Here is a 24,345-nt window from a genome sequence, read left to right on the forward strand (position 1 = left end):
ATAGACATGGTGGTTAAAATTCCTCTTTTAATGAAACTTCGAGTCTGTTCTGGTCGGATTAGCCACGCTCAGGTGGGGGGTTGAGGCGAGGCGACCAGGTACACTACCCCCTCTGGCCTGAGTGACGAGTCCTGGGTGTCAGATGGTGGCCTCCGTGTGGGGCGCCCCTGTGCTTGTTCCTCTCCTCTCGTCCTCCTCCTCCTTCTGTAGTTGAGGGTGATGGTATTGGTGGTTGTGGTGTGTGTGTGTATGTGTTTGTGTGCGTGTGTGTTTGTGTCCATTTAGAACAGTTAATATTTTTCTTCCATCTCTCCTTTCCTTTCCTTCATCTCCTTCCATCTCCTTCCACTTCCTTACGTGTTTCATCTGTTCCATTGTATTCTGGATATTATTAGAATATTTCAGTATTATTTTTATTACTTTTTGTCATCAAGGGGCTTTAGAATCATCTCCAGCTACTCAATGACTGCAATTACACGTACATATATTCTTACGTACTTTTTCCTGATTGGCACTAGGTGGGTCTGGAAAATTTGAACATTATCCATTGCTCTATACTGGTTAATGCAGTTTCTCATATCCGAGACTTTTTGTTGCATGTCTTGTGGGGAAGGGGAAAGAGTTTGTTTGATTACCTGACTCCAGTGGCTGTTCATGAGTATTATGCTGAAGGAGTTGTACTGTTGTCTTCAAGGAATGAGCTTGTTATCTAATGTTACTGCAGATTCTCAAAGATTCTCAAAAAGTTGAAAATTTCGCATGGGAGAAGTTGTTTGATTTTTCCGGTAGTTTGTTGCCATATGCTGCTTCTGAGTCTTCTGAGTTCAAATAGTTCGTAGTATATTACTTCTCAGGACAATTCTTTATATAATCGACTCTTTATTCTGTGTTTCATGTGAAAGAGGAATAATTTTGCTTAACCCTTCACCTCTCGCTGCTCTTGCAGCAGCAACAACAACAACAACAACAACAACAACAACAACAACTACTACTACTACTACTACTACTACTACTACTACTACTACCACCACAACCACCACCCCCAATAGCTGCATCTATCCACGGGTCTTCAGGTTCGGGTACGCCAGGATTTATTTGTATTTAAAGTCTGTTCATCTCCATTACCCCGGGGACCCTGAGGCGCGACGCGGTAATGCTTTATGACGCTCGTAAAAAAAAGTACACCCAGCGAGAGAGAGAGAGAGAGAGAGAGAGAGAGAGAGAGAGAGAGAGAGAGAGAGAGAGAGAGAGAGAGAGAGAGAGAGAGAGAGAGAGAATTTTGATAAAGACGTAGGTGGAACTAGATAAGGTACAATGAGATACAGGAGTAAAGAAATGGAGGAATAAGAGGAGGAGGAGGAGGAGGAGGAGGAGGAGGAGGAGGAAAGAAGGGTTCATCATGACTACTTAATATGACCTTGTGATATATAGCAGCTTTACAACCCCTTCAGGACTTTATAATAAGAGAGTAGAGGCAAGGTATTCTCTCTCTCTCTCTCTCTCTCTCTCTCTCTCTCTCTCTCTCTCTCTCTCTCTCTCTCTCTCTCTCTCTCTCTCTTCCTTTCCTTTCAGTGTTACAAATATTAAGGAAGTCCATCGCTGGCTTTCTGGAGTTGAAATGATAAATGTTCTTGGTTCGAGTGTGGTGGTGGTGGTGGTGGTGGTGGTGGAGCGGGTGGCGAATGAGCATTGATGTTTTGGAGAAGGTGAGAATGGTATAGGTTATTGAAGTAAGCTCGTTTTTTATCTCCAGTGTGGCAGGACAGGTAAATGGTGCTAAGCGGAGGACGTGTGGAAAAGCATTGAAGTGTTGTTGTTGTGGTTAAGGATGCCATACGTTACTGAGGTAAGCTTGTGTCCCTCAGTGTGAAAGAGAGGATCGGGGATGATGCGAAGCCGAAGAAGAAAGAATAAAAATCAATAACGTATAAGAAATAGCTCGAGATGATAAGATGATAACAAAAATCGCAAGGTGGCTGACGAAAAAAAAAAGAGAAAAAGATGGTAAACGCTGTAAACTTTCTTGGGAGCTTTGGATTTTTAGGAGGAAATGAAGAAGCGAATGAGCCATTTTATATATATATATATATATATATATATATATATATATATATATATATATATATATATATATATATATATATATATATATATATATATATATATATATATTATTTTTTTTATTTATTTACGTTTTTTCATATTTACTTAATATTTATATTTTCTCTATTCGCTTCCTGAAATTTTTCCGCGTGTTTTGAAAAGTAAGTCATGAAAAAAAAATAATAATAATTAATATATATATATATATATATATATATATATATATATATATATATATATATATATATATATATATATATATATATATATATATATATATATATATATATATATATATATATATATATATATATATATAACGTATATAAACCTGTGAGTACACGAGGCTCCCTTATGGCAAGCTTCACGCCGTGCCAGGAATCTGTCTTGGAAGAATAAAATATAATATTTTCACCTCACGTGGCTCTCTTATCTCCCCCCAAAAAAAAAAAAAAAAAATAAAAAATAAGGTTGGGAGGAAGAGCGTCGCAGCGTGTACTCATCGCCCATACAGAGGCCGCTGCGTGAGGAAGGCGGCGGCGGGCCAGACCTGTTTATTACCCCGGGAAAGTAAACAAAGACAGCAGCATTATCTCGGTGGCGAGCAATAAAGTGAGCGGCGCACCAACGCAAGAGTACCGCCTTGCCTTGGTTAATAATGTTAGCACAAGTAGCATTTTCTCGACTAATGCTCCGTTTTTAGGGGGAATTCTTGCTCCTGGGGAAGGAAGGGACGGGAGGAGGAGGAGGAGGGGCTAGGGGGCTGGGATATCATAATCGATGAGGGGCTGCGAGCCTGGGCGATATAGCCAGTAAAGCATTGGCCACGCCTCCAGCCGGGGCCGCGGCAGGCAAGCGTTCCCCGCCGCAGAGGACCCCTGCCAATTTTCCTCATTCTGGACCATATGGGTGGGGGGGGGAGCCCGTCTTCCCCCTCCTTCTCCTCCTGCTCTCACTCTTGCTCCTCTCTCCGCTTCCCCCTGCGCAGCCCCCGCGGCGGGGGCTGTTAGGGGGCCAACCGGTAGTTTCCTCCAGCCCGTCATTACCTTTACACCTCTCATTATCATCACTATCCATATTCCCAACGATTACTTATCACTACGGTATCACTATCATCATCACTATCATCAGGAGGTGGCCTCGTAGCGGTCATGGGCCGGGGCGGGGCGGGGCCAGGCGGGGCGGGGGCGGGGCGGGTCCTGATCCACCACCCACCACCACCACCACCACCTTCCTGGTTCACTCCCTCTCTCGGGTCCGCTACTGAACCCTTCGGACCCTCGGGCAAGACAGTGGCAACCCCTCGCTCCTCCATAAGCCCCAGATTACTGTCATTATGTCACTGGATCGCCGCTCTTAGGGGCGCCGCGGGGCAGGGCAGGCTCCGCGGGGCGCTGGGCGATTGATTAGATGCGTCGGGTGATTTAGGAGTCGTCTTGAGTGTAAGGTGGTGTGGTGTTTTCCGCCTGATGACGGGTGGTCGGCGGATGATGACGGGTGATTTCTGACCGTGGATGACTGACCAGTGGCGTGTCCGGAGGCTGGCGGCCCCTGACGGACGGTTGATTTAGTGCAACCATTATGATATAAGTAATGGTAGAATTAGGGAAGGCAAAATGGAGGGGCAGTGTAATTTGGGCGATCAGGTGGAGGCAAGGCAAGGCGGGGCGAGGGATCCCCTGTAGCATAAATCCTTCATCCTCCTCCACTCCTCCACCCACTGCTGCTTTTTGAGGGAGTTGAGGGACGTGGAGCAGCTCAGGACGCGGCGGGGATGGGGGAGGTGATGGGTATAGGGGACTGTGGGGGTGAGGGGTGAAAGAGAAAAGGGTGCATGTTGGTAAGGAAGGAAAAGATTGAGGTGAACCTGTCGAATTTCTCTCTCTCTCTCTCTCTCTCTCTCCTCTCTCTCTCTCTCTCCTCTCTCTCTCTCTCTCTCTCTGTAATACCCATAAATGACTGAATGAACCGAACTGTTTTAAGTTTTAGATCACGGCAAAAATGAACAAACAAGTTTTAATCACGTTTTCTTTGTACCTTTAAAAACAATACATAAACTCACATAAATTAAATATAGAAAATAAGATTAAATGTTTAGAAGAAATTTAGAAACTTGAGGTCTGATAAAACTGGAAAAAAAATATATATAAAACCCTGATCTCCTAAGCAGCAGTACCTGAAAACTCCTCTCTCTCTCTCTCTCTCTCTCTCTCTCTCTCTCTCTCTCTCTCTCTCTCTCTCTCTCTCTCTCCTCTCTCTCTCTCTCTCTCTCCTCTCTCTCTCTCTCTCTCTCTCTCTCTCTCTCGATAAATAGTATAATCCGCACCAACATTCTGTCAGTCCTCATGTGCAACGCTTCTTAACTTCAACATTTTCGCTGCTTCATCTCAAGCCATCAGCGTTTTTGCGGCTGGCGGGGCAACGGGTGGAGAGGAGGAGGAGGAGGAGGAGGAGGAGGAGGCAGTGAGGCAGTAGGGAGCACCTGTAGAAGGAAGATAATGCCGACGATCACTCCCTCATTGGCCAGGAGATAAACACCATTGGCTGCCTCTTCCATCCGTCCAACAGGGAGACGCCAAACAGCTGAAGTCTATATAGCAAGGACGGGAGGAGGCGTGGAGGACGGCAGGAGGGCAGGAGGTGGGCAGGGGGAGGCTATAGTCTTGCAGGTGGGACAGGAGGAGGATGGGGAGGGAGCTGTTTGTGTCCATTAACCAGAGTGTAATTAGCCTTGAATCGTTAATTAGTGGTCGTTCTTGTCCTGGTGTCTCGACTAATACCCACACCGCGTGCCAGCAGGGAAGGGGCAAAAAACACCACGAGATGACGGGGAGCGGACATCACCCGGCCAGGATTTTTGTTTGATGTATTTAGGATCGGCGTGACGTCAGATTGAGGGCATGATAGTCCTGGCGCGGCGGGGAGGGCAAGGAGGGAGCGAGGGAAGGAGGGACGGAGGTGGTGCTTCGGCAGTAGGAGGAGGAAAGGAAGTGGGTTTTAGAAGGAGGGAAGGAGATAGAGTTTACTACAGGAGGGAGGGAGGGAGCTATGGCCTTCTGAAGGAGGAAAATGAAGGAGAGGAAGGTGGAACTACGGAGGGCCAGTGAATGAAGGAGGGAAGGGGATTTGGAGAAGAGGAAGGCGGAAAGGGGACGAAAGGAAAGGGAAGGGAAGGGTTGGTGAAACGGAGGATAAGGAGGGAGGGAACCGCTACTGAAGAAGGAGAGGAGGAGGGAAGAAAGTGCTACTGTAGAGAGAGAAAAAGAGAGAATGGAGGAGGTGAGTTTCCGGAGGAGGATGGAAGAGAGGGACGAGAGGAGAAAGAAATGAGAGGAAGGAAAGAAGGAATTAAGGAAACCACAGGAGGAGGAGGGAAGGAATTTAAGAAAAAAAAATCACTAGAGGAAATCGAAAGGAATAAAGGAAGGAACCAGTAATTCAGGAAAAAAAGGAAGGAAGAAGAAAAAGGGTGCCTCTGAGGGAAAGGTGCAAAGGGAGAGAGTAAAGGGAGTTTGGAAGTAAAGATGAAGGAAAGTTAAGACGAAAAAATGGGCAGGTGTGGCGGGGAACAGGTAACAACGGAGTCTGAGGTACAGGTGAGGCTGGGGTGGAGACGAAGCAACAGGTGGGAGGAGGATAAAGATGCGGCCGGGGGAAAGACGCAACGAAGAACATGAAGAGCGGGAGAAAAAGAGGAGGAAAAAAGGAAATAAGACAAATTGATGTAGAAAATATATACAAGAAGATAAGGACACAGGAAATAAGGATCAGATAGATGAAAAAAAAAAAAGAGAGAAAAAACAGCTTGGGTGCAGAAAGAAAAGAGGGGAAAAATATTAGATGTAGAATACGTTTAAGTGAAACACAAGAACACAAGTAAGAAATATATAGAAAAACACAAGAGGGACAAAGAAATCATAGAAAAAAGGTCAAGTAGGTGAGAAAAAAAGAAAAAAGGACAGGTGTAATGAAGAGGTAACGGATACTTAATAAAACAATGAGGGAGAGAGGATAAAAATACCATGAAATTTAAAGAAAGGAGAGGACGGGAGTGAAGAGGAATATGGGAAGCGAGAACGAGGGGAAGACCAGGAGGAGGAGGAGGAGGAAGAGGAGGAGAAGGAGGAGTCTGTGCTTAAAGGAGAAGGGGAGCAAGGAGGAGGAGGAGGAGGAAGAGTAGAAGAAGGAGTGTGGTGATGCCAAAGACCGGTACTCGAGTCTGTGGGACGCAAGACTGAAGGACGTACAAATAAATAACTTTCTGATACCAAGATATAAAGAACAGGTGTCAGTGTTTACCTGTTCCTTTCCACCACCACCACCACCACCACCACCACCAACATCCTCATCACCATCATATACTGCGGGGCGGAGCTTCTTTTCTTCCCTGTACCTTAAGAAATTTTATAATATTCCCCATCCGAGCAAGTTCCATAATTATGTGCAATATATAATAAGCGGGACGGGTTGGACTTCCATCATTACCTGTTTAATATTATGTTCCCTGCAGGGGCGTGCCTCCCTCCCCCGCTGATGGGCCGCAGGAGTTTGGTTTGCAAGGTAGCCTCTTGTGATTATAGGCATTATCATATGGTTCCTGCGGGCCGGACTCCTCTGGGGCGGGTGGCGGGGGCCGGGCACCTCTGTTAAACACTCCCTGTGCTTCGTTATCACACCAGATTAAAGGGTTTTGTCTTCTGCTCCACATCACATCGCTTTAATATTCCTCCTCTTGCTCCTCGTCTTATCCTCCTCTTTCTTCTATCTCTCTCTTTCTCTTCCTTCTCTCCTTTTCTTCTTAGTCTTTCTCGTACTCTTACTCTTCTTGCTCCTCATCTCCTTTCTCTTCTTTCTTCTGCTTTTGCTTATCGTCTTATCCTTCCTCTCTTTCTCCTCTTCCTTTGCTTCTTATCCTTCCTCATTCTCATCCCTGTTATTGTCTCCCTTCCTTATCTCCTCTTCTTCCTCTTCCTCTTGTCTTTCTTGCTCCTCATCTTTTTCTTTTCTTCTCTTCCTCTTTTCCTCCTCTTTCTTTCTTATCCTTTCTCATACTCGTCCCGGTTCTTGTTCTTCTCTAATTCTTCTCTTTCTTATTCCTTTTTCTTATTCATTTTCCTCCTCTTCTCCTCCTCCTCCTCCTCCTCCTCCTCCTCCTCCTCTCCTCTCCTCTCCTCTCCTCTCATCTCATCTTCTTGATCAGTTCAGTTAGGAAGCTTAGAGAGAGAGAGAGAGAGAGAGAGAGAGAGAGAGAGAGAGAGAGAGAGAGAGAGAGAGAGAGAGAGAGAGAGAGAGAGAGAATAGTGATGATGATGATGCAATTAACTCAGCGATGACCACAGGAACTAATCACAAATATACGTAACTCATGTGCAAATTTGTCGTCCAAGCTTCGTATATTTTCTTTCTCGTGTCAAGATCAAGATTCAAGATTTCTTGGCTATTTGCTGCGGAAGAAAATAAGACATGAATACCAGCGAACCATTTTGTCGAGATTGTTGCCTCGAAAATGGCGAGAGAAGAGGAGGAGGAGGAAGAGGAGGAGGAGAAGGAGGAGAAGGAGAAGAAGAAGAAGGGAAGGAGGAGGAGGAGAAGGAGAAGGAGAATGAAGTTGTGATAATGAGAAGCAGGGGAGGGAGAGAGAGAGAGAGAGAGAGAGAGAGAGAGAGAGAGAGAGAGAGAGAGAGAGAGAGAGAGAGAGAGAGAGAGAGAGAGAGACTATAACCACTCCTTGGTGCTGGAAACGTGGATATCAGTGGATTGCAAGGCGTGGGTTAGCATTACGAGGATAATATACATGTCGGTTTAGACTTTGATAGAGTTGTGGTGTGTGTGTGTGTGTGTGTGTGTGTGTGTGTGTGTGTGTGTGTGTGTGTGTGTGTGTGTGTGTGTGTGTGTGTGTGTGTGTGCGCGTGTCTGTCTGTCTGTCTGTCTTTATGTGTTTGTGTGCGTGAACGTTGTCAAGTGCACTGAAAATAAAACTATAAATGTCCAATAAATATTTAAAAAAAAGAAAAAAATGAACAGTACCGTCGGTAAATTTAGCAAAAGAACCAAATAATTATTAATTTGGAAAAATAAAAGAATTTCAGAACAGTTTTTACGTAGAAACAGTAACCTTTATTTAAATCTTTATACAGCTTTCTTGTATAAGTTAGTGAAAAAAATGGAGGAAGAAAATAAAATGTGAAGTTTTCCTTTCTCAAAAGAAAAAAAAAAGAAGAAAATATATATGAATAAAAGATATAAATAAGGAGACAAATGCAATCTTCAGCTAAGCTTCACCTGTGTTGATAAGAGAAGCGAAGCAGGTTTAACGAGTGCTACCTTACGTGTGATTAGTGAAGTACTGGCGCTTCTTACCTGGCAGAGTGCGGGGCAGGTGAGCGAGAGAGTGGGTGAGGGGAGGAAGTGGGGGCGTGTGTGTGAGTGGCTGTGATTATACTGGGAATGAATGAGGAGGGTTTCTCATTTAGCGATGCTGTGTTAGAGAGAGAGAGAGAGAGAGAGAGAGAGAGAGAGAGAGAGAGAGAGAGAGAGAGAGAGAGAGAGAGAGAGAGAGAGAGAGAGAGAGAGAGAGAGAGAGAGAGAGAGAGAGAGAGAGAGAGAGAGAGAGAGAGAGAGAGAGAGAGAGAGAGAGAGAGAGAGAGAGAGAGAGAGAGAGAGAGAGAGAGAGAATCGGGGTTTTGTTTTTTATTCCCTTTTTAAGCGCACAATTAATCGCAATTTCCAGATTTTCCTTATCAATTTATTTACATACAAAGAAAAATGTGATTAAAAATTTGATTGCTTTGGTTTTTGGCATTTTTTGTTGATTCAGTCATTTATTGGTATCTACTGAGAGAGAGAGAGAGAGAGAGAGAGAGAGAGAGAGAGAGAGAGAGAGAGAGAGAGAGAGAGAGAGAGAGAGAGAGAGAACACGACCCACATTAGCCTCCCTGGTCAATTGGCACCTGTTATGGATGGTACAAAACTTTCCTCACTGCTCGTCTCCCTCGTTTGCTCGTCCCATTGACTCGGGTGGCTCATTAGAGTAACACCACCGCCACCACCACCGCCAGCGCCAGCGCCAGCGCCATCACGCTCCATAAGGCAGCAGTGTGGTGGTCATGAAACAGCCAACTAATTTTCCCTGGTTACTGGTTACCTTACTGCCTCCTACTCCTCCTCCTATGGCTTTCCGAAAAAAAAAATAAATAAATAAAATCAGCATTTAAATTTGACTTTACTTTATTTTTTTCTCTGTTCTCCTTTTCTCCTCCTGCTCTTCCTCCTCCTCCTCTTCCCTTTCCTTCTCACACCATACCTCATTTTTTCCTCTTCCTGCCTTTTCATCAGCCTCTTCTACTTCCTCTCTCCCTTTCCTTCTCCGTCTCTTCGGCATCTCGCCCTTCCTCCCTTCTTTTCCTCTCTCTTTTACCAGTCGCTTCTTCTTTCTTCCTTTTTCCTCTCCTCTACCAGTCGCTCCTCCTTTCTCCCTTTTTTTCCCTTTCCCTCTTCTTCTCCTTCCAGCCTCTCTCCTCCCTCTTTCCTTCTTTCCTTCTCCCGTCTGCCTCTCCTTCCTCCCTTCTTCCTCTCCCTTCCTTCCCCTCCCCCTCCTTTCTCTGCCTGCAGAAGTCGCAGCAGGTCTCATGGGAAGTTCCTGCTCACTTTCGGAAACATATGAGGATTCAACTTGAGCGGGAGGAGAGGTGAGAGGGGAGCTGCTATCAGGAGTAGGGAAGAGGAAGCATCCCTTAGGACCTTCTTCTGTCTCTCATTCTTTTTATTCCTTGTTGAATTTTGTACTTGTCCTCTTCTTGTGTCCTGGTTATGTTAGTTAATCGTAATTCATCTTGTCTTTAATTGTTCTCTCTCTCTCTCTCTCTCTCTCTCTCTCTCTCTCTCTCTCTCTCTCTCTCTCTCTCTCTCTCTCTCTCTCTCTCTCTCTCTCTCTCTCTCTCTCTCTCCCCTGTCCGTACACTTTACGATCGTCCTCCACTCAGCTGATTGCCTCCCTTCCCTTCCCCTCCTCCCCTTCTCTTTCCTCCCATCTTTCCGCCCCCTTACTCTCCCCAACCACTTCTCCCCATCCCATCTCGACACCATCCTCTCTCTCTCTCTCTCTCTCTCTCTCTCTCTCTCTCTCTCTCTCTCTCTCTCTCTCTCTCTCTCTCTCTCTCTCTCTCACCTGCGCTCCTCAGACCAATTGGGGAGTTGTCGCCTCTCAGGTATAGGAAATCATTACCTTTGGGGCTTGAAACATGAATTCTGATATTGGTGTATTGATGGTCGGCATTTTATGAGGAGGAGGAGGAGGAGGAGGAGGAGGAGGAGGAGGAGGAGGAGGAGGATCTGGTGGTGGTGGTGGTGGTGGTGGAAGAATAGGTAGGGGAGGATTTTTGTTTCATTCTACTTAAATCATACATATTATAGTAAAAAGTTAATTATTGTTTTTTTTTTTTATTGTTTAGGCATGTTTAGGCGAAGGACAAGAGGAAAATCAGTATTTTTGTAATAGGTGTCTTTTTTATTTTCCTTGTGAATACCTTTGATGCATAAAGAATTTTCTCTATTATTTTCAACCATTGAGGGCAGGAGGAGAAGAGGAAAGACTTTTAATGCATAGATTTGTGTTAGTTTTTTTTTATTGTGAATGTTTAAGAAATTAACGTTTTCTTTTCATTTACTATATTATTTTCTTCGCCTTTTTTTTTTATTTAATTTACTTCTATGATTTATTTCTTTTATTATTCACTTAACTGTAAGCTTCACTATTATTTCCATCTCTCCTACCCATCACATGTTCTCATCATTCTTCACTTGCTGGCTTTTTTTTTTTTTTTTTCACAATTCACTTTTCCTTTTCTCTTTGTCCTCATTTTCCTGACCACCTTCTGAACTTTAATTTACTTTCCCTATCATTTTGCTGTTAACTCTCCTTCATTATTCTCTCTCTCTCTCTCTCTCTCTCTCTCTCTCTCTCTCTCTCTCTCTCTCTCTCTCTCTCTCTCTCTCTCTCTCTCTCTCTCTCTCTCTCTCTCTCTCTCTCTCTCTCACACACACACACACACAAAAAAATGAAGCCTTTAAGAGGAAAGAGGAAAAGACAAGAAGGATTAGAGAAGTGATAAGTGGAGAGAACGAGAATTAGGATGTGGAATGTGGAGAGGATGTATAAAGGGAGGGAGAGCATAGAGGGATGAAAAAAGTGAGGATTTGGGAGGAAAGGGATGGGAAAAATGGGGATGTCGGGGATGGGGCGTTAGGGGAAGGAGGAAATGTTTGGGGAGGAGAGGTGGTGTTGGGTGATAGATGTGTGTTGTTGTGGAGGTGGTGGTGTGTGTTGGGGAAGTGGATGTGTTGTGTGGGGGTGTGGGGTGTGTTGAGGGTGTGGATGTGTTGTGTGGGGGTGGTGGTGTGTGTTGGGGAAGTGGATGTGTTGTGTGGGGGTGTGGGGTGTGTTGGGGACTGGAGGGTTGGAGGGTGAGTGACAGGTGGAGCAGCCCACGTGTAATTATTTGGATTAGAGTAATGAGAACAGTCGAGCTCACAACAACACCGGGTGAGGGTAATTATGAAGATGAATGGGGCCTTCCTCTCCTGTCCTCCTCATCCTCTCCTTCCTTCCTCCCTCCCTCCCTCCCTCCCTCCCTCTCACTTTCCATCTATCTACCTTGCCCGCGTTTCTTTCTCTTGTTCTGTCTGTCTCTGTGTCTATCTGACAATCTATCGTGTCTTTCCTCTCTCTCTCTCTCTCTCTCTCTCTCTCTCTCTCTCTCTCTCTCTCTCTCTCTCTCTCTCTCTCTCTCTCTCTCTCTCGTCGCTAAACGCAAGAAATACGTAGCCAAGATTCAACATTATTGTTTTACTTATGAAAGCATATAATTATTTGATCTTGTCATTGGTAATTTATTCATTATTTGTATCTTTTTTTTTTCGAAGTGCTCGTTGGCTGTGCTGGTCTTCATTATAGCGTGAATGCTCCACCTCGCCACGCCCTGTGCTCTCGACTCGAACAAAAAAGAAATAAAAGAAAAAAAAGAAGAAACTTACCTCTCATAATACATTTACGTTGCGTCGGAAGGAATTATTGAGAGAGAGAGAGAGAGAGAGAGAGAGAGAGAGAGAGAGAGAGAGAGAGAGAGAGAGAGAGAGAGAGAGAGAGAGAGCTACGTATAGACTAAAGCCTCTTAAATTATCACTAACACACATGTCTATTTGTGCTTCTAATGGGCGACAAATGAGCACCGTGTGTGTGAGGGAACATCCATCGTCTTGTTAGTGTGCAGGACAGGCAGGTCATACGTACACCTGTCCACTGTAGTAATGCCCTCAAGCTGTACTCAGGCATGGCTCTACATTCTGATACTCTCTGCACCACACCCCGACCACTTTCAAGAGACTCTAGTTGAAGTTACACGGGATTTTAAGGATGTTTTTACGGTTCTAGTGGCGGAGTTATAAGATTTCTACATTATTAACACGATAAATGCTCTTGAGAAACCAGCTAATGATCTCTGTGGCCTTTGAAAATAATCGTGATGAAGAGACAGGTTTTTAAGGTATCTTTACGGTTCTAGTGGTAGATTCATAAGATTCCTACTTTATTAACGTGAGAAATACTCTAGAGAATCCGGTTAATCATCTCTGTGGCCTCTGGAAATAACCGTGATGAGAGAGCAAAGCGTTTGAGAATACAGGCCGTAGCGGTACAGTGCCATTAGCAGTACATCCCCGCGTTGCCACCAGGTGTGCTGTCCCATGTCACATCACCATTATATCCACCAATACACTTTCTCGGCCGGAACATTAAGCACCATTAGCTCGCCCGGGAGTAACTGATGCCGTATTCTGGCTGTCTCTAGGGACTGTCAAGACACGCATCCATTAACGTGCACGTACGAGTAGAGTAAAAAAAGAAAGTTTATATCGTACACTTGCCATAATTGACGTACACACATATATATTGTTACTATTCAGAGTAGGTCTTTAATATATGCTTTCCACTTGCCATGGCTTATTAATCAACATGCTTTGCTTTATTTTTCGCCCTCACTGAAAGATAAAACAGACAAAGGTGGGAGGAAGTTGATCGCACACTCAACATAATTTATGTACGTACGTATATTGTAACTATTCATAGTATAGGTGTTTAATTTATAACCACTACTTATCATTGTCTGTTAATCGCCATACTGTTCATTATTTTCCCTCTCTTTTTCTCTCTCAGTAGAAGATAAAACAGGTAAATAAAGGTGAGAGGAAGGTGAATACTTTAGGTGAATGTTGATGCTGATATATTAACGGTGGCCATTATAAGGTGTTTGTGTTTGTGTGTGTGTGTGTGTGTGTGTGTGTGTGTGTGTGTGTGTGTGTGTGTGTGTTTGGCGTGCTGTTATTCATGATGGCAGGGCGAGAAATGCAGGAAGAGGCGCGGCGGCAGGTGATGGGAAGGCCGAGGGAATGAATACTAAGGAGGTAGGAGAGATAAAGAAAATATGATGATGTTTTGTAATTATAAGACAAGGGAAAGATGAAAGAAAGGTAAGAATAAAAAAAAATAAGGGGAAAAGATGAGTAGATACAGAACAAGTATGTAACATGACAAGGAGGAAAGAAGAGGGAAACAAAAGTGGCGAAAAAAAATTAAAAAAATAAAAGAAAAACTGACAACGGTAAAATAACAAGAAGAACGACAGGAAGAGGATACGTAATAATAATAACAACAATAATAATAATAATAATAATAATAATAATAATAATAATAATAATAATAGCAGTGGTAGTAGTAGTAGTAGTAGTAAGTAGTATTAGTAGTAGTAGTAGTATTAGTAGTAGTAGCAGTGGTAGTAGTAGCAGTAGCAGCAGCAGTAGTAGTAGTAGCAGTAGCAGCAGCAGTAGTAGTAGTAGTTGTAGCAGTAGTAGTAGTAGTTGTAGCAGTAGTAGTAGTAGTAGTAGGAGGAGGAGGAGGAAGAGGAGGAGGAGGAGGAGGAGGAGGAGGAGGAGGAGGAGTTGACGCAGTATAAGAAGGAGAGATACAATGTAACAAAGTACAGCTTGGAAGTAGTATGAGGTTAGTGGTGGCGGCTGAGAGGTGACAGGGATGTGATGCAGTGATGGAGGAGGAGGAGCAGAGAAAGGAGAAGGAAAGAGAAAAAGATGTGGGATAAAATAGCAGCAGTAGTAGTAGTGGCGATGGTGGTGGTGTGACGGACAGGAGTCAAGCTAGAGACAGAGAGAGAGAGAGAGAGAGAGAGAGAGAGAGAGAGAGAGAGAGAGAGAGAGAGAGAGAGAGAGAGAGAGAGAGAGGTGGGGAAAGGAGGGAGAGAGATAGCGTGTGTCCCTCCCAACAGGCCGGGCGTCACTGAGCCAATGGCGAGCACGGAAAGGGATCATAAATCATGCTAATAGCCGCCGCTGCTCCCTCATTGGTCGGCGCGGTCATGCCCTCCACGTCCAATGGTTGTTTGGCGGCTGTCAATCATACCAAGCTGTTTATTTCCTATCAAAATGGTTGGCGGGGCGTTTACTGGTGCGGGCGGCGTGTGGCAGCCTGATGGATTTCCAAGGGCAGGTTTCCATAGGGGCTTACTTTTCTGTTTGTCACGTAACTGTGTGTGTGTGTGTGTGTGTGTGTGTGTGTGCTGACGGGGGTGAGGTAATAGCGTGCAAGTGTGGGGGAGGTGAAGCCAGCTGTATGTGTGTGTGTGTGTGTGCTGGGAAGCAGGTGTGTGTGTGTGTGTGTGTGTGTGTGTGTGTGTGTGTGTGTCCTTTCTATTCCACCTACACGACACCATTTTATGTCGCAGTTTGTGATGTGGAAAGAAGTGGGGTGTGGGTATGGGGGGGGGGAGGAAGAGGAGGAGGAGGAGGAAGAGGAGGAAAGGAAAGAAAAGAAAAGAAGAGACGGAAAATATACGTTTGATGCATTTTTTGTAACTATAAAATAACATACTACCGACACATTGTTAACTACTACTACTACTACTACTACTACTACTACTACTACTACTACCACTACTACTACTACTTAGGCGTCATGCTGTATAAGACAGGAAGACAAGGGAAAATAAGGTCCCGCGTGATGTGTGTCAGGCAGCGGGTGGAATTTTTTTATAGCTTGAAAAGTCGAGATGATTTTGGAGAGAGAGAGAGAGAGAGAGAGAGAGAGAGAGAGAGAGAGAGAGAGAGAGAGAGAGAGAGAGAGAGAGAGAGAGAGAGAGAGAGATATGATAATCTTTGTTCATATCAATGTATCTATACTTCGAGTCATTACCGTACAAACACACACACACACACACACACACACACACACACACACACACACACACACACACACACACACACACAGAAATAAATAGGTAGATTAATATTTCACTGATTACACCAAAAATAACTTCGACATCATATTCATCAAAAGCACATAACACATTGACATTCTCAATAACATACATACAAACATACACGAACGAACACGAACCAATGAAGAAAGACACTAAAAATAATAATAATAAATAGATAACAGTAAAAATAAACGAAAAACAGAAAATAAAAAAATCTTGTTCCTGGAAAGTAGCTTCCCTCTTGCCTGCACCGCGTCGCTTCTCGTCTCTCTGTCACACGAGGAAGAGGAGGAGAGGGCCGAGTGACGTGCACCAAACGTCCGTAAAATGCCGTGACATCTTTGGTAACGTGAAGGCGAAGGAGGCGTGTTGGTGACGAGGGCGGTGGTGACGTGTGATAGCTGACGTGTGTGTGTGTGTATGTGTGTGTGTGTGTGTGTGTGTCGGGGGTTCCGGAAATTCGTAGAGCAACAGTCTGTGCAAATGATGAAATGCAAAGGAAGTCAGGAATGTTTTTTTTTTCTATTGATTTTGTTTAGTAATTTCGTGTTACGGTATGTTGTGTTATGCTCTTGTATGTTATGCTAGGTTTGTGGCCTCTATTTATCCTTTTATTTATTTATTTAGTTAATTAGTTAGTCAGTGAGTCAGTCAGTTAGTGAATCAGTTAGTTATTTAATGAATTAGCTTGTTTGTTAGTCTGCTATTGAGCTCGTTAGGTACGTATTCACTTGTTAGGTTATTTATTCATCGTGTCTTTGTCATTGGCTTTACCTGTTTAAGTATTCACTGCAGAGAAGTACACACACCTGCCGTCCTCCCTCCCTCCCTCCCTGCTTCTCTCTCTCTCCCCACCACTTGCTTCCTTCCGCCATTTTGTCTCTATTCGTCGCGTAAGTGTCATCTATTACTTGTATATGTAAATGCAAATAGATAAAATAAATACTTAAATAGATAAAGAAGTCTGGAACTATATGTTGGTATGTATGTATGTACGTATGTAAATTCAAAATAACGTGCTGTTAGTGTTTGAAAGTGTCTGTATGTCTGTCTATATGTTTCAGTCTTCATGTCTCTCTCTCTCTCTCTCTCTCTCTCTCTCTCTGTCTATATGTTTCAGTCTTCAGGTCTCTCTGTCTCCCTAGTTCCGTCTCTCTCTCTCTCTCTCCTCTCTCTCTCTCTCTCTCTCTCTCTCTCTCTCCTCTCTCTCTCTCTCTCTCTCTCTCTCTCTCTCTCTCTAAGTAATTAAACGAAAACGAAGCGAACATTTCCATCCGAGGCAAGTCAAGTGAATCAGACAGAGAAGTAAAAACCGAATAAAAGACCTCTCTCTCTCTCTCTCTCTCTCTCTCTCCTCTCTCTCTCTCTCTCTCTCTCTCTCTCTCTCTCTCTCTCTCTCTCTCTCTCTCTCTCTCTCTCTCTCTCTCTCTCTGGATGGTGAATACCTGAGCGGCAGTTTATTGTTCAGCGCGGGTGAGATGATAGGCAGGTGTGGTCACGCTGCGTTAACTGAGGTGCCGTGAAGAAAAGACAACAAGCAAGGGAGATGAAATGGTGCTGAGGTTGAAGTAGTGGAAGAGTAAAAAAGTTGTGTTCTGGTGAGCTGAGCAGGATAAGTAGGAACAAAATAAGTGATGAAAGGTGAACGTATGATTTTTGTGAGTCGTTATGTTCATTTGAGTTCAGGTGAGGTGAGTGTTATTGCTAAAAAAAAATAAATAAAAATAAATAAATAAATAAAATAAAAAAAATATAAGCTTGTGTTTGTTAGTGAAAGGGTGTACGAGTTCTTGAGTTTATTTGATGTTAAAGTAAGGTGAACGTAAGAGGTAAAAAAAAAATAATAAAGAAAGATAAGATTTGTTAGTGGAGAGGGCGTGTGAGTGTCAAAGATTACAAGAAGTAATCCTATATTAGTGGGAAAGGTGCGCGAGTTCTTGAGTTGCATTTGAGTGCAGGTGAAGTGAACAGGCCAGGTGATATAAACAAAAAGTAAATCTATACAATTTTTAAAAGTGTGCGAGTTTTGGACGTCATTTGAAGTGAACAGGATAGTTAACATGAACAAAAAAGTAAACATTTGTTACAGGAAAGGTGTGTCAGTTGTTGAAAAGAGATTTAACAGAATAGGGAACGTGAACAAAGTAAGCCTATATCAGTGGAAAGGTGCATGAGGTGTGGAGGTGAGGAATTTACGTTGTGCGCGGGAAATTGATTAGTGGGCAGGTGATGCATTAAGCTTTATAAGGCGTGCGAGTGAGACAGATGTGGAATCGAACTTACACTTTATGAAACGCGATTATGTGTCAAGTTCACATGATACACTGCAATATAATAATACACGGAACTGAGACCACCGCACTATTGAGAGAGAGAGAGAGAGAGAGAAGAGAGAGAGAGGAGAGAGAGAGAGAGAGAGAGAGAGAGAGAGAGAGAGAGAGAGAGAGAGAGAGAGAGAGAGAGAGAGAGAGAGAGAGAGAGAGCGTATTTAGTAGCCGCCCCCCCTCACACACACACACACACACACACACACACACGCTCAAAAAAGACACAATTCCCCTGCAGCTGAAATCTTTAATACACATCGCGAACAAACACCGTAATGATAGTTCCAGCTTCATCGGGGAACACAAGCAGGCTAACCACCCTCCCCACTGACACCTTAACCACCACCCTCCCTCCACGACCCCCTCTCAGCCCCCACCAGCTTCCAGGAACGACCCCTCTCCTCCTCCCACCAACATGACCCCCACGCTGTCTGTCCACGCACCCCCAACTGTAGCCTGCCCGATGTTGCCTCGCGTAACAGGAACGACACACACACACACACACACATACAGAGTTTAATTTTGTTGTCAGACACGAGGATGAGAATCAGGAGGAGGAGGAAGAAGAGGAGGAAGAAGAAAAACACGGTGATGAAGACAAGAAGGACTTTATAAATGTCTGTGTACTCCTCCTCCTCCTCCTCCTCCTCCTCCTTCGTCAGGCCAGGTCATCACAACAGACGCTTAGAGCCGCCTGTCCGCCGCGCCCGCCACTCCCCCGGGGGTCATGTGATAAAAACTTGCCAGACGCACTAACACTGAGTCCACTGCGAGGCCCCACGAAGGTCTCCGTGCGGCGGGAAGACACCGGCGGGAGGGAAATAGAGGCGAGATGGAAGGAGGGATAGAGTGAGATATAGATGAGAGGGAGTAGAAGAAACCAATGAATGATGAAGATGGTGGGAGGAGAGAACTACGAAATGAGATTAAAGAGAGCAGGAGGACTGACTTGAAGACAAAACAGAAAACGTAAAGGAACTGAAAGGAAGAAAAAGGAACATTTATGAACACGAAGTAACAACAAACAGGAGTGGTGGGAATTAGAAAAGTACATGGAAGGGAAGGGCAAAAGAGGGAGTGAGTGGGGGAAAGTGGAGGAAATTGGAGGGTAGTGGAGGTAGGCAGGGAGAAGCGGCCTATAATGAGTCAGGTGAGCAGAGTGACGGCCTGTCCCGGTGCTTCTTACCTGTGTCACGTGTTACCTACTTGTCTTGGACCTGCTGCTCTTGTCTCCTTCATCTCACTTTTCCTTATTTTTTTTCTATTTCTTTCTCCTGTTTTTTTTTTTTCTTGTTCCTTGCCTCCTCGTCTGTCATCTATCCTTCTCTTCCTTCTCCTTTTTCTACTCTTCTTCCTCGTTTTTATCCTCCTCCTCCTCCTCCTCCTCCTTACTCCTTTATTAATCTTTAAGGTAACTCTTCTCTGTGTACTGTTAAGTTCGCCGCGTGTCTTCAGTATTGCTAGGAATGGACTAAGGAGTCATGAATTGGGTGTTTTTTTTTGGAGCTTTTAAAGTGGCACGATTTTCCAACATTTTTCTTTGTGTTTTCATCTTCGTTTTCCTCTTCTCGCCCTGTTTTTTTTTTTTTTTTCGGTTCGCAAACATACAGATTTTTTTTTCTAGTAATCGTGTCCTTTTATTTACAATGCCTTCTCTTTTCTTTGCTCACTTTTTTTTTCTCTTATTCGTATTGATTTTCTTTTCTTGATTTCTTTTTGGTTCGCAAACGTATTGATTTTTTTCTTTTATTTTTGTATTCATAATAATCACATCCATTTATTTTAGCATGCCTCCCTATTCATTTCTTGCTCCTTATTTGGTTTTCATTCTTATAAATTTTCAAACATTTCTTTCGCATTCATAGTGACTCCTCCCTCTCTCTCCTTGAATTTCATCGTAATGGCCGACTGTTCCTCCAGCGGGGAAGTGAGGCAGAAGGCACCGAGCAGCGGATATGACGCCCCATCACGCAGCCAGGTAATGGGGCCGCTGGTCGAGCACAGGTGAGCCAGGCGTTAACTTCCCTAATTATCGAGTTGAACCGTGAGGAGCCGGACTGACGCAGCGACGGACAGAGGGTCGTTCATGGACTGAAATACGATCCGCATCCATCCCTCCTCGTGGATTGTCCTTCCCGCCAGTCCCTCCTTCCACGCCTTCCACTTTTTACTCAATGCTCCATCGCAACCAGTGTTTGGTTTTGTTTTTTTTCGCAGGTTTTTTTGTTTTTTTCTTTGCTTTTTTTCCTGTGAGTTTCGTAATTTGAAGATTCCGTGATAGAGACCGATTTGGCAATAAGCTTTTACTACTACTACTACTACTACTACTACTACTACTACTACTACTACTTTTTTTTTTTACTACTACTACTACTACTACTACCTCCACCCCATGTTTATTGATGTGTCAATTAGGGGCTCCATTACTTGGAGGTCATTAGCCCCAGCTCACGCTAATGACTGTGGCATCCAACCATATCTAATACTCTATAATATAAACATTAGTTGTTAACTATAAATTCACTCTACCTCTACTCTACCTACTCTTATGCCACTCTCCACCACTGTAGCCTCGCAGTCGAGGCCTCCTAAGTCTGCAGGTATGGGGAGTGGAATGCCTTGTCCCCCTGAGACACAGGAGGGGCAGATCTGAGGAGGGAGGAATGAGAGACGGCACCTCATCCATGCGACGACATGGCTCCTTGGCTGGTGCTTCTTTTCTGCCATTAGGTCGGCTAGTCTTGAGTAGAAGCACTGAGCCTTGGAGCCCATCCCGCCAGATGTGGTGAAGACCAGAGGTGTGAAGCTGCCCTGGTCAACGTGTTGGATTCTCTCCCCATACGCTCGGATCTTCTCCTGCTCATTCTTGCGGTGGGCGGCCTCCAGGGAGAGTTCGTGGTGACAGGCGGCCATCGGGTCAAAGATCCGTATGTCCATGAATGCTTTCTGTCCCCTTGTCCAGAACCCTCGTGCACTGACGTCGACTCGAGCCTCGTTGGTGGTGTTGGCTGTTCTGTAGCGCAGGTGCTCGCCGTCTAGCGGCAGGAGGGTCGGTTCAGTGGAGACATCGTGGCACACCTCCCTGAGCATGCTGGCGGTCAGATCTCTCACCTCATCGTGCCTGATACATACGAATCCCCCCTTTTTGCACGTCATGGTGTGGTTGACGTCATTGGGGGAGCCACACACACAAGTACTGGGGAGTCCTTCCATCGGCCAGCCGTACCTCAGAGCAATGGCGTCGACAAATTCTTGTTTGTTGAGGCTGAAGCCCTTCGCTCTGATGGGCAGTGACGTTTAGCCAGTTAGAGGCTCCCGTTTCCTGTGCAGTGAGGATTTTTCTCACTGTGGTTGCAGGGCAGGATGTTTATCAGGTCTTCGAGACAGTTTCGTTGATGTTGTTGCCTATCTCTAGATATAATTCGTCCTTGCTCAGTGACTGCACTTTGGGCTATTTCACCATGTGCGTCCTGAGCAATGATCTTCTCTGTGAGGGACCTGGTGAGCTTGAGGGAGTTGAGGTTCTCCACAGTCGCCAACTTCTCAGGGGAGGTGATTCCCATCCCGCCCAGTCTTGGTGGGAAGTTCGAGCAGCGCCCTTTCCCCATCTCCAATGGTGTGGTATCTCAGTAACGCTGGGAGGAAGGTGCTCCTTATCGAGACCTCCAGTGGTGCAAGGAGAGGGCTGATGCCTGGGATGGTGCGCATGGCGAATCTCCATCGATGCTGCAAGCCGTGGGTGTAGGCAGAGTAGGCTGCATGAGGCTCAGTCCTGGCCATGTCGGACAGGACTTCCACCTCATGTATCCACTCCTTCACCTTTTCTCCTATGTACTCCTTCTTGAACTCCTCTGTTCCGATGACAGCACCCAGATGCCGTTTGTCCATCCTTTGTTATTATAACTCCACTGCCACTGAAGCTATCCACTGCACTGTCATAGTGTTCAGGCTTTACAATAAGGACGGACTTAGCGGCATTGGGTGTGTACCCTATGATGGGGACCATTGTCGTTCACTAAGCCCCACCATTTTTTCAAGTCTGTTATTTTGCCGGCCCCTGACAGGTCATCCGCGTACGCCACTTGCTTCACACTCGTTTTCTCATATGAGATAACTTGTTGCAGCACTGAAAGTCCGAGGGGCGTACATCGCCATGGCCACTGGGTCACCTTGTGTTGTCCCTTCCATGGACTTTAACACCTTAACACTATTACCACTATTACTACATATGTACAAATCCGAGGGGTCACTATATGTGTTTTCTACATATTGTGCCAGAGAGGGACATTTTACTCGAATGTTGTGAAGCATTGTTTTTTCTGTTAATAGTGTTGAAAGCGTTTTTGGCGTCCACTAATAACACCGCTTCACAATTGTCTTCACTGAACATTTCCCTCATAGCGTGGATGGCGGCTTCCCCTCCTGCCTGCTGTCCTGCACATACTTGCAGGTTCCCCGCTGCCCTCCTTACGTCGTCCTTGACCACCGTCATGACGCATTTACCCACGATGCGTCTTATCACCTCGCCGATGCCAATTGGTCTGCATCCCGGCTTTTTGTCCAGCGGGATTAATCGGCATGCTGTGAGAGCCTCGACGTGGTGACAATTTGTGGTGGCAAGCTTCTCGCCAGTGCTGCCAGGGCGCCGCATAGGTCGTTAGCGGCGCTGCCACTGAGTGCGCCGCTCAACAGGGCGACGCCACCCTCTAGCGTCTAGTCCTGAGGGACCAGCACTGCCGTGTGTCTGGAGAGACTTCTTCCAGATCATCTCTCCAGTTATCACCTCGTAGATGACATCATTGGGCTTGTGGAAAGGCCCCTGCATCCTGAGGCCCTCCTCGTCACTGGGGGGGAGGATGTTTTTCCTTCAGCAGGTGGATGGTTTCCCTGGTGAGGGGCAACACTCCACCTGACTGCTGTTCATTAAGTGCCCGCAGAGCCCTGGGACACCTGTCCTTGCCGCATATTGCCAGCGAAATTTACGGGCTTTGTCTTCCTGCCCTTGTTGGTTTCCTGATGGTCTTGGCAGCCTCTTCTGGATGGCTCGGGCTTCCTCCAGGAGCTCATCCAGTTGGTTGTTCTGCCATAGACCCACTCTTTCTTGCGACGGCTTTCACGTTTTCCGCCACCTTCGCATTTCTATGTGTCTACTACTACTACTACTACTACTACTACTACTACTACTACTACTACTACTAGCTGTTGCTGCTATCTGCTGCTGCTGTAAAACTCCCCTCTACCGAACACTTACCCAAATAATATTCTTCATCCTCCTATTCTCGCCAATTTTTCTCCTATTAACCTAAGCTAACCTAAATAAACCTAATGTAATCTAATTTAACCTAACTTAACTTAACCCGAGCAAATAAACCACAGTGATGTTGGTCAGTGTATCATTATAGAGCACGCGTAGGTCAGGGGGGAAGAGTATTATAAAAGAAAATGTGTGGAGGGAAATATAACAATGGAAAAAATGGTAGGAGAAATACCAGGGGCAGAAATAATAGGTAAAGAGAGTTTCAGTGCCCTTCTGAAACTCTCCCCTTGCCCTCCCTTCGCTCTTCCTTTCTTAATCTTCTCTCTTATCACCCACCGTCCCTACCTTCCCTTACGACACCCTCCCTCGTGCCCACGCCTCTGCCCCTCTCATCCGTATCTTCATTTCTCTTTATTGTTCTTTATCTGCCTTTCTTGCTTCTCTCAATGGCCATTTCTTTGTCCTTCCGCCGTATCTCGACCATGGGCCGCGGCGGGGGGTTGGCAGGGGTAGTTTGAGGGAGTGGCTGGAGTCAGCGGGGGGCGTTGGGGTTTGGGGGGTGTTGGGTTCGGTTTGTGTATACACCTATGATATATTATTGGAATAGTTACGACTGCTTTCTCTCATGCAGTAAGAGGCGGCGTCTTTTAATCCGCGTTTATCGCCGCTGAATAGTTTCCACACACGTTCCTTGCGGTGCAGCTGCTGCCGGTGGTGGTGTTGTGGTGGTGGCGGCGGCTGTTGTTGTTTTTTGTTTACATTAATAAGTGAAAGACACAAAACGCCGCGCAAATCGATTCCATGCACTTGGGATTTATCAGATTCTCTTTAATTCATCTCCCTGCTGCATTAACACACGGCACCTCATGATTTGCTCCTAATGTATACACAACTCCGTCTTAATTTTCGCGGTGGCTCTGAGCTCGCCCTGTTTAGCTTCTCCCCTGCCGGTGTGCAGCAGTAATAACGCCCGATATACGAGGCGAAGGGGCCCTTGAAGCCTTAGTATGTACATCGCGGCCGAGGTGAGCTGTGGGTGCCCTCGTGTGATCGCTGCGGTGGCGCCCATTAGCGGGTCGGGGCTCCCAGTGTGGAGCGTTTAGTAGGCAGGCTCGTCTGGAGGCTGCTAATTAGTCTCAGGAGAATTAAAGTATTAAATATACCTGCTGTTCCTCGGGGCAACAGCACGAATGATGCAGTGCGCGCTGCGGTGCTCGGGCGGCGGGCGGGCGGGCGGGCGGGGCGGCGTGGGACGTGCTGGTAGGGGCTCCGGTGTGCTGTTGTGTGCAGGGGCGGCGGTGAGGCAGGGTGGTGGTGGTGGTGGTGGTGGGAGTGC

At 45.5% G+C, this 24,345-nt stretch overlaps 1 protein-coding gene across 1 annotated transcript in view; it reads left to right on the top strand.

Moving 5' to 3' along the window:
• Positions 1 to 20,095, top strand: part of LOC135111818 (uncharacterized) — a 78,366-nt gene extending 58,271 nt beyond the window's left edge. The window contains exon 6 of the mRNA XM_064025527.1: positions 19,673 to 20,095. Coding sequence (XP_063881597.1) covers positions 19,673 to 19,760 — 88 coding nt within the window. The 3' untranslated portion in view covers positions 19,761 to 20,095. The remainder of the gene's footprint in view (positions 1 to 19,672) is intronic.
• The last annotated feature ends 4,250 nt before the right edge of the window (positions 20,096 to 24,345 follow it).

This window comes from Scylla paramamosain, chromosome 22 (genome assembly GCF_035594125.1).
Source record: "Scylla paramamosain isolate STU-SP2022 chromosome 22, ASM3559412v1, whole genome shotgun sequence".
Taxonomy (NCBI): Eukaryota; Metazoa; Arthropoda; class Malacostraca; order Decapoda; family Portunidae; genus Scylla; species Scylla paramamosain.